General features: G+C 40.6%; 1 protein-coding gene across 9 annotated transcripts in view; it reads left to right on the forward strand.

Moving 5' to 3' along the window:
- Positions 1–10,374, forward strand: part of AKR1D1 (aldo-keto reductase family 1 member D1) — a 91,407-nt gene extending 81,033 nt beyond the window's left edge. For all 9 annotated transcript variants that reach the window (XM_067747134.1, XM_067747135.1, XM_067747130.1 and 6 more), the window contains one exon: positions 7,883–10,374. In XM_067747134.1, coding sequence (XP_067603235.1) covers positions 7,883–7,955 — 73 coding nt within the window. In that variant the 3' untranslated portion in view covers positions 7,956–10,374. The remainder of the gene's footprint in view (positions 1–7,882) is intronic.
- The last annotated feature ends 405 nt before the right edge of the window (positions 10,375–10,779 follow it).

A 10,779-nucleotide genomic window follows, 5' to 3' on the forward strand; every position in this document is an offset into this window, starting at 1 on the left:
TGAAAATAAGTTAATGCAGGAAACCAGGCTTTCCTGGTGACTCAGTGGTTAAGAATCCACCTGCCAATGCAGGGGACACGGGTTCAAGCCCTGGTCCGGGAAGATCCCACATGCCGCAGAACAACTAAGCCTGTGCGCCACAACTACTGAGCCTACACTCTAGAGGCTGTGAGCCACAACTACTAAAGCCTGCATGCCTAGAGCCTGCACTCTGCACAAGAGAAGCCACCGCAATGAGAAGCCCGCGCACCGCAGGAAAGAGTAGCCCCCGCTCGCCGCAAATAAAGAAAGCCCGTGCACAGCAAAGAAGACCCAACGCAGCCAAATATAAATAAATAAATTTAAAAAAAAATAATTTCTTCAGTATGAGTCAAGAGAAAAATTGCTCTAATAACAGACCACCATTGAAAAATAGAAGCAATCTGAAAGATTAGATTAAGCTGGTAATCTACTTTCATTCTTGTCCCAAATTTCTTTCTTTTTTATTTATTTATTTATTTATTTATGGCTGCCTTGGGTCTTCCTTGCTACACGCGGGCTTTCTCTAGTTGCAGCGAGCGGGGGCTACTCTTCCTTGCGGTGCGCAGGCTTCTCATTGCAGTGGCTTCTCGTTGCGCAGCACAGGCTCCAGGCACGCGGGCTTCAGTAGTTGTGGCACATGGGCTCCATAGTTGTGGCTCACGGGCTCTAGAGCGCAGTCTCAGTAGTTGTGGCGCACAGGTTTAGCTGCTGTGTGGCATGTGGGATCTTCCCGAACCAGGGCTCAAACCCGTGTCACCTGCACTGGCAGGCAGATTCTTAACCACTGTTCCACCAGGGAAGTCCCCCCAAATTTCTTGAAATAACTAAGCAGAGAGCCAATTAAATAGACTAAGTCTATAGCACCTCTCTAAAATAAAGAAAGGGTACCATCACTGAACCCCAAATCCTTAAGATAAGAAAGCCGAGGTAATTGGATTGACAAAGAAGTAAGAGTAGACAACAGTAGCCTAACGTACTTGCCGGAAACAACTGCTACAAAGGTAATAGCAATTTTAGACATGCTTCAAGTTTAGAATAAAACAATAATAGTAGAAGTTCCCATGACCTCACATCTGACAGGACTATCCCCTCCATACAAACAGTTCTGAGGGGCTCCCAAAAGCCATGTTTGTTTGTTTTATTTATTTATTTATTTATTTATTTTTGGCTGTGTTGGGTCCTCGTTGCTGTGCCCAGGCTTTCTCTAGTTGTCATGAGCAGGGGCTACTCTTCGTTGCAGTGCACAGGCTTCTCATTGTCGTGGCTTCTGTAGTTGCAGAGCACGGGCTCTAGGTGCGCAGGCTTCAGTAGTTGTGGCACATGGGCTCAGTAGTTGTGGCTTGTGGGCTATAGAGCTCAGGCTCAGTAGTTGTGGCGCACCGGCTTAGTTGCTCCGTGGCATGTGGGATCTTCCCGGGCCAGGGCTTGAACCTGTGTCCCCTGCATTGGCAGGTGGATTCTTAACCACTGCACCACCAGCGAAACCGGCCATGTTTGTTCTTCAGGCTGAAACCTATTTCTTTCTAATCAAAGTGAATACTGTTCCAGAAGAGAGCAGGTAACTCAATATTGAGACTGGAGAAACAGATCACAACCTGGGAAACTTCAGAAAAACACACAAAAGGTAGGATTAAAAAAAGAAAAGAGCAAAGCTGATTTTGGCATTTACTTCCAGGATAAAGCTGTGGAGTGGGGGAGGCGGAGAAGAAGTGACAATGGCGGGAGGATTAAAGGCTACCCGTGGCCATGTGAGAACCAGCGTATATAACTGAAGCAGAACAGATTTTACTACCTCAAAATACTCCACATGGGCTTAAGAATTATTTTGTGCTGAAGACAATTGAGAAGAAACAGATATAAGAAATCTGTCTTCCCCCGATTTGCCTAAAAGGAGGAAATAAACTTATAAAGTGTCCCTCCTCCCTCTCTACCAGGAAGGACAAAAGTTGAACTGCTAGAGACAACTTTAGATCCTTATCAGTCTGGAGATGGGACCAGAGGAATTTACATAACAAACTTTGCTAACTAGACCTTATCTTCTGTTAGTCTCCCATATATTTGTCCTCCCATGATTTGCTGCCCCTAGACTCAAAGTCCTTTTCTTTTGTCTTGTCACTTCTCAAAAAATATATTGCTCTTTTGTTAAGAAGTTATGTAAGACCTAGTTCTAACCAAGCCTTTGAGTTACTCATCTCTGGGAACTCCCATGTGTAACATGCATGAATACATATGTCTGTAAACTTCTGTTTGTTTTTCTCTTGTTAATCTGTCTTTTGTCAGTCCAATCTACAGGGCTCCAGCTGGAGAACCTAAGATGGGTAGAGGAAGAGATTCGTCCTCACCTATAAGACTATGTCAGGTAGAAGCTCGTAGTTTCCTTTTAATAAGGGAGGCAAAGAAGCCAATGACATGAGCAATCATCATGGAAGCCATAAGACCGGTTGTCTCCTCTTGCCAACTCCACCTGCCTTCTGGGCACGAAGCCTCTGAAAGAAAAGTTAAACTCTAAGGTGAACTATGGAAAACTGAGGAACAAGAGCAGAACACAGTTTACACCAGCCAACTCCAAAGAAGACAGCAACAGGGCTTTGCCTAAAACGGCCTTGAGCAATTGGTAGTCTAGGAGGCAGAACCATATAGCTACGAGGCTCCAAATGCACTGCTGATATTCAAAATTCCAGAAGCATTCTTCAAAGGTGTGTGGCATGAAAAGGACGGCCCATATACACAGGTGTCATCAGTCACAGCTGCACCTATTAGCACCATCAATTTCCACCTCCATTCCCAGGCTTTTTAAACTGGAAACTGTATTTTGACCAGGTGATAGACCCTGCCAGGAATGCCTCACACGTATTTCCTTTGGGGTAAGCCCCTAAACACAGGTTTTTAACTGAGTAATGTTAAAGAACAGCTCTGGGCTAATACCTAAGGATGTTGCACGTATCCACACAGGCACTTAGGCAAAGCTTGATCTGCAGCTGATCTGAGTCTTGGCCGAACATCCTGGGTCCTCTGAAAACAAGAGTGTGCTGGAGGCATGTGAGGAGCTGCTACCAGGCCGTTTCTCACTCAGTGCCCTATCTGCCAAGAAGGAGGCCACAGTGAGGCAGTTTCTCATCTTCTGCCAGGTTTTGATGAGACCTGAGACCTCTGACTCACCCCTTGGGGTCCAGCTGCAGACTATAAAGTACCTTAGCAGCAACATAGCAGTGGCCCTTCAGCAACAGGATAGACCATCATTCATGTTGCAATCATCTGGACCCTTTTGTTTTGGTGTTGCCCTACTCCAGAGACTAAAGGAAGGAGATTGCCATCATCATAGGGACATAGAAACTGGACAAAAAAAAAAAAAAAAAAAAACAGCGAGATTATGCTACTATAGAAAAAAATTATAAAACTACTTAGATTCCAATAATGATTCTCCCTCAAGGGTCCTGCTGGTACGTAATTATATCTTTGTTTCTTTAACTGATCAATATTCCTAATAGTGACGCCATTTCCATATTAGAGTCTCCTGCTTTGTCACCGTTGCAAGTCTAGCTTGCACAAGAGTTGGTAAAATTTCCCATATTATAATTTTTTTTTTTTTTTTTGCGGTACACAGGCCTCTCACTGTTGTGGCCTCTCCCGTTGCGGAGCACAGGCTCCGGACACGCAGGCTCAACAGCCATGGCTCACGGGCCCAGCCGCTCCGCGGCATGTGGGATCCTCCCGGACCGGGGCACGAACCCGTGTCCCCTGCATCGGCAGGCGGACTCTCAACCACTGCGCCACCAGGGAAGCCCTCCCATTTTGACCAAAAATATGTCTTATCTACCTCCAGGAAGAATTAATAAACCAGATTATAAGAGTTATTAAAATTTAATGGAGCAAGTTTTTATTCCAATTATCCAGTGAAACAACATTAATATATCAAATATTAATATAAATCTGAAGAAAAATGCAAAGATTTCTAGGTTTGTTTTTTTTTTGCTTTTTTATGATTTATATGTAGTCTCTAAGGGGGAAAAATGTCTTGCTAAGGTAGTAACAGAAAAAAATGTTTTAAGAGAAGCTTATGATAATTGGTTACTTGGAAATATGTCAAGAGCAAAAATTGTTTTTAAAAAACTTAAAAATTTTAATAACTGGTACATAGTTATATAGGGAAAAGTTTTATATAATAAGATGATACCTTGGATAAATTAGACTGGTTTAATCTTTTGGTTTAGAAATAGCTATATTTTCTCTGATTTTACCAGTATAATACTATTTAGCATATTTTCTTGGGTTTATTTTCTAATAAAAAAAGCGAATTAACTTGAGTTTTCTAGATTTCCTCTACTGATTTTAATGGTCAAATAAGCCAATTCATAATAGATTATAAAATATTAAAATTATGTGTCAAAATAAATTGAATTATAATAGGTAATTCTTTATAAGAGGGATTCTTACAATGCTATAAATCATATAGACTAATGTGTCAGCATAAATTATAATATCCAAATCCTTACTTTTAAATACTTAAACTAATATTAAATTGTGTTAATCACTGAGTTATATTTGGGTCCCTGAAAAATTTCTAGGTAAGATAAAGACAAAACATTGATCACTAAACGTATTAGTTTACCCTCTTCCTTATTTTTACAAAAACTATAGAATGGCAATCAGCAGATTAAAGGATGAACTTGCCCTTAAATGAAAATATACATGAATATTTTTGCCAACTTAAAATTTGATAAGACGATAGTGTGGATGAAAAATTGTTGCTCACCATCTGCCTCTACAGGGATTAGGTCACTAGCCACTGCAGTCCTTCAGCACACCCCGAAAGGGGTTCAGGGCGGAGATCGTGGAAAAACTGGCAGAACAGGCCTTCAGATAGTTAGATGTTTTCAGAAGAAGGTTTTATGAGCCTAATTTCTTACATCTTCTCATATCCAGAAAAGCACTAAAATCATTAACAGAGACATCTGCTCCTCATGAATAGCAGTAAACTTCCAGCAAAATGTGTGCTTGATTGCACATCTCCCCCTTCACTAAAATCTTGTATATACTGACCTCCTTCTTTACCTCTTCAGAACAGTTCCTCAAATAAAAACGCAGACTTAGAGAACGGACTTGAGGACACGGGGAGGGGGAAGGGTAATCTGGGACGAAGTGAGAGAGTGGCATGGACATATATATGCTACCAAATGTAAAATAGATAGGTACTGGGAAGCAGCCACATAGCATAGGAAGAACAGCTCAGTGCTTTGTGACCACCTGGAGGGGTGGGTTAGGGAGAGTGGGAGGGAGATGCAAGAGGGAGGAGATACGGGGATAAACGTATACGTAGAGCTGATTCACTTTGTTATACAACAGAAACTAACACAACATTGTAAAGCAATTATATTCCAATAAAGATGTTAAAAAAAAAGAAAGAAAGAACAGTTCCTCAGAGCTGAGAGGCTGTCTCCCTGGCTATAGTTCTCATTTTTTTTTTTTTTTTTATAGTTCTCATTTTATCCCAAGTAAAACTTAACTCACAACTCTCACGTTGTGCTTTTTTTATTTCAGTTGACAGTAGATAATTAGTACTTATGGACAAACATAGCTGTAGACCTTGTTTCTTCTCATTTTAATTTTCTCTGTTAATTGGGTACAAAATTTGGTTGCTATAGTTAAAGATCTCAAAAGCCCTCTCTTGGAAGCCAGATCCTAAATAGACCTTCCTTTCTTAACAGGTGTTATAGCAACAGCCCCCAGTCTCTGGGCGTTTCAAACTATGCTAAGCCTCTTTTCACTATTAATTGATAAAAGTCAAGCTTATGTTTTAGGGTAGTAACTCCAATTTAAAGCCCTAAATTTTTCTCATTCCAATTTGATACTAAACTCTGATGACAATCTTAATATGATTTTATTTGGTATTAGGAATACTTAAGGTAATTTCTAAATATTTTATTTAAAATATTATGTTATTAACAAATCATCCCATTCAGATAACTGACCCAAGCATGCCACATTATCAGAGGCTTAAGAATTAACATCTATAGGGCTTCCCTGATGGCGCAGTGGTTGAGAGTCCGCCTGCCGATGCAGGGGACACGGGTTCATGCCCTAGTCCGGGAAGATCCCACATGCTGCGGAGCGGCTGGGCCCGTGAGCCATGGCCACTGAGCCTGCGCTTCTGGAGCCTGTGCTCCGCAACAGGAGAGGCCACAACAGTGAGAGGCCCGCATACCGCAAAAAAAAAAAAAAGAATTAACATCTATATACTTAATAGTAGATATTATGCCTTTAAAGTTGCTTATGAATTTGCCATGCTACAAAAATAAAGGAGTTTTCTAACTTCTTTGTGAAGCCCAAGAAAATTATTGGAGATTATCCAACATCAAAAAAAAATCTCATTATTAAGCTTAAAACCAATGAAGAAAATGCATTTTCTATTATTATGCAAACTAGTGACTCTTACTGGTTTTCATCCAAAAGAGACTAAACATTTATAGTCAATAGAAAGATAGTTATGTAATCTAGTTTCTAGAAGGAAAAAAACCTTATTGATAAAATCTTCCATTATTTGTAATTTTTATAAACCCCTAATAAACTGAAGCTGTAGGGCAAGAACTGAAACCCCTACCTAGTGAATCATTTGAACATTTACAAATGAATCTCATTTTTTTGTTTCAAGCTTTGATATATATTTTTTAATGATTATTTATAAATAAATATTTTGGTTGAATTTAAGCAGTCTTTTGCCAAAAGACTAACATGCTGATATAAAAACAAAGATTTCATTTTCCCACCTGGAAATATCAATAACAGTGAAAGCTCACTTTACAGGTAAAATATTTTTTAAATGTATGCAAAGTATTCACATTTAACTGAAAAGTCCACATCATTTTCAAAGTTCTAAGAAGAAAAAGGCAAGCTAATGACATTTTAAAGTCAATACTGCCCAGCTTCCAAAGAAGCTTACTCTCCCTCGAATGATAATGGGATCTTATCTCAAAATCTCTATGGGGACTTCCCTGGTGGTGCACTGGTTAAGAATCCGCCTGCCAATACAGGAGACATAGGTTCAATCCCTGGTCTGGGAAGATCCCACATGCCGCAGAGCAACTAAGCCCGTGCGCCGCAACTCCTGAGCCTGCGTTCTAGAGCCCGCGAGCCACAACTACTGAGCCCACGTGCCACAACTACTGAAGCCTGTGCGCCTAGAGCCTATGCTCTGCAACAAGAGAAGACACTGCAGTGAGAAGCCTGTGCACGGCAACAAAGAGTAGCCCCCACTCGCCACAACTAGAGAAAGCCCGCACGCAGCAACAAAGACCCAAGGCAGCCAAAAATAAATAAATTTTTTAAAAACTCTCCATGAACTCTCACTATATTGTTACTAAAATTACCTTTGGGCTTGGCTTGAGTTCTCTACTGACAGGTTCTGCCTTGATGCATCCTGATCTCATTGAGTGTTATTATTTAGCTCATTTATGTGCTTAGTTATCTACCCAGCAGCTGCCGGCCACACATCCAAAAGGGAAACCAATAATACACCTCTACAGACTAACTAGTTTAGAAGCACTACCACACGGATGGACCTTGAGGACATTATGCTAAGTAAAATAAGCCAGTCACAAAAGACAAATGTTGAATGACTCCACTTAGAGGAGGTACCTAGAATAGTCAACTCGCAGAAACGGTGGTTGCCAGGGGATGATGGGGCAGGGGGGTGGGGAGGGAGATGGCGGAATGAGGAGTTAGTGTTTAATGGATATGGAGTTTCAGTTTGGGAAGATGAAAGCTCTGGAGGTGGATAGTGGTGATGGTTGCACAATGTGAGTAATGCCCCTGAACTATTCACTTAAAAGTGGTTAAAATTCGTTTTATATATACTATACCACAGGAAGGAAAAGGAGAAGGAGAGAGAAGAACTTAAGATTCTACAACCTGGCCATACAAACCTGCTAGAGGCCTGACCCTGAAACCCACTAAAAGGCTCCAGAAACAGACCACGACCAAAGCAGACAGCTTCCTGTGAATTCTGTAATTAAGATTCTCTGACTCAAGATGACATTGGGTGCAGACAGTGTCCCGCCAAGGCCTTCAAATCAAGACTCGTAATCAGGATATAGGATTTACATTTGAGCTTAGGTTTAATAATCATCTCACCTCCATTTCCTTACTCCTTTCACGTTAATCTTTTCTGTGGGCAACACTATCAATTTCCAACTGTTAAATTTGTTGTCCAACCTTCCAAAGTATTTAAAACAAAGCCTGATATCAAAACTTATCAAAAAGGATCTAAGACACTGGATATCATTGACTTCTTTTTTTTTCTTTTTTTAAAAATATTTATTTATTTGGCTGTGTTGGGTCTTCATTGCTGCATGGGAGCTTTCTCTAGTTGTGACGAGCAGGGGCTACTCTTTGTTGTGGTGCACCGGCTTCTCATCGCGGTGGCTTCTCTTGTTGCAGAGCATAGGCTCTAGCTGCGCGGGCTTCAGTAGTTGTGGCTCGCGCGCTCTAGAGCACAGGCTCAGGAGTTGTGGTGCACGGGCTCAGTTGCTCCGCAGCATGTGGGATCTTCCCGGACCAGCGCTCAAACCCATGTCTCCTGCATTGGCAGGAGGATTCTTAACCATTGCGCCACGGGGAAGTCCTGATTTCACTGATGTCTATGAGGATTCTACTCTGGCGAGAAGTCTCAAAAACTACAATGTATGATCCATAATTTAGTTTTGATGATAAACCAAATAACAGTTAAAATACTCCATCAAGACAGGCACATCAAAAACAGTTTATTTAAATTTAGTGAAGCTACTTTTCTTGCTAGGCTTTACGTTCCCAATTTTCTGTTAATATCTGTGGCTGTCCTCATCCCTTTGTGCCCTCCTCCACCAGGTGTGAAAATAACCAGGTGTGAAAATGTTGCTGTGTAGCCATCCCATTATCCCAAGCTGACACTCAACTGATAAGACTGTGTCAAGAAGAGCCTAACCCGTTATGGACAAACCTGTTTCACTTGGACCTCATTTGACCAAAAGGGGAAAGCTGAGAAATTCCTGTGAGGAAAGTGGTGCAGCCGAAGGGTGGGGCTAACCAAAGGACCCAGGTAGACATTACACAGAGACACTATTGTGTGTACTCCATGACTAAACTCCCAAATTCTTCTGGAGAATCCATAAACCAATGAAGTTCTTAGATACCCATAGTTGGCCTTCTTAAGGACAGAATATCCAGACCGACCCCATACTAGCTGCCAGCTAGCTACCCAGTGGGGAAATGAAAGTATATTATAATAAGGCTTTTATACTGAATATGAAGTTATTTGACAATAGCCTGTTTTATGTTAAACGTGCATGAGGAAAACTCTAGAGCAACCGTTAAAAAAAAAGTGCAGAGCTAATAAGTCAATAGTAGATAAATGTAATAAAAAATATTCAGTAAATTCAAAAGGCAGAAAAATAGAAAGCATATAGCAAGATGGTAGATGCAAACCCAATCAAATTCATAATTATATCTAATGTAATTTGTTTGAGAATTCAAAATAAAAGGCAGATATTGTCAGACTAGATAAAAACGTAAGACCCAACTATATATGCTGTCTATAGGACACTAATTTAAAATATATCTTTGTAAACAAATTAATGAGATCATTTTATACTTGTTAGGAAAATTGGGGGATATTGGCCTTAATGAACTGCTGATGGAAGTGTATTCTACCAGTACAGCCATTTTGGAGAGCAATCTAGCACTTGGCCAAATTAAGTCTGTAATACCCTGTGGTTCAGCTATTCCACATCTGAGTATTTATCCCAAAGAAATCCCCATCCATGTCCATAAGGTTTCATGCACAAGGATATTCATGGAAGCATTGTTTGTTGTAGTTGGATGTCAGAAGCAATCTGGATGCCCATGGCAGGGGAGAGAATGAGAAAAATACGGTAAATGCACAGAGTACTAATGCAGCCAGAAGAAGCACCAGGCTAACTGTAAACACAGCAATATGGATCTTTAAAACATAGTGCTGAGAGAGAAAAATATAAAAGAATAAGAAACAAGATGAGATCTGTAATGATACAATTTACATAATTAGAGGCATGTATTCTAAGCAATGTTATCCGTGTTAGAGCAATACAAACACAGAATATGCATTTAAAATAAAAGAATGGGGCTTCCCTGGTGGCACAGTGGTTGAGGGTCCGCCTGCCGATGCAGGGGACACGGGTTCGTGCCCCGGTCCGGGAAGATCCCACATGCCGCGGAGCAGCTGGGCCCGTGAGCCATGGCCACTGAGCCTGCACGTCCGGAGCCTGTGCTCCGCAACTGGAGAGGCCACAACAGTGAGAGGCCTGTGTACCGCAAAAAAAAAAAAAAAAAAAAAAAAAATTAGAATGGTTACTTATATAGAGAGAGGAGAAAATGAAAAGGGATAAATAACAATACACAAATACATATGTACATATGTAAAAACAAAAGAGGTGCCTCACACTCCCTAATAATATTAACGTGCCATAAAACGAGGCTTGTGATTAACTCAACCCCCTGTACATAAAGTCTGACTAAGAAAAACATATATAAAATAAAATGTCACATAGTTGAATCTGTCAGTATTTTCCTTTAGACATTCTGACTTCTTTACCTTACCCTAAAATTATATAAATCACCTCTATTTTTCTAATCATTTCTAGTTGCTTTGTGTGTTTGCATTTAGATCTTTAATTCATCTGAAAATGCTTTTGCATTTGCTATGCAGAATAGTCATAACCATATTTTTAATGGAAATCTAGTCCCAATGCA

The sequence above is a fragment of the Pseudorca crassidens genome, chromosome 8 (assembly GCF_039906515.1).
Source record: "Pseudorca crassidens isolate mPseCra1 chromosome 8, mPseCra1.hap1, whole genome shotgun sequence".
In the NCBI taxonomy this organism is placed as follows: Eukaryota; Metazoa; Chordata; class Mammalia; order Artiodactyla; family Delphinidae; genus Pseudorca; species Pseudorca crassidens.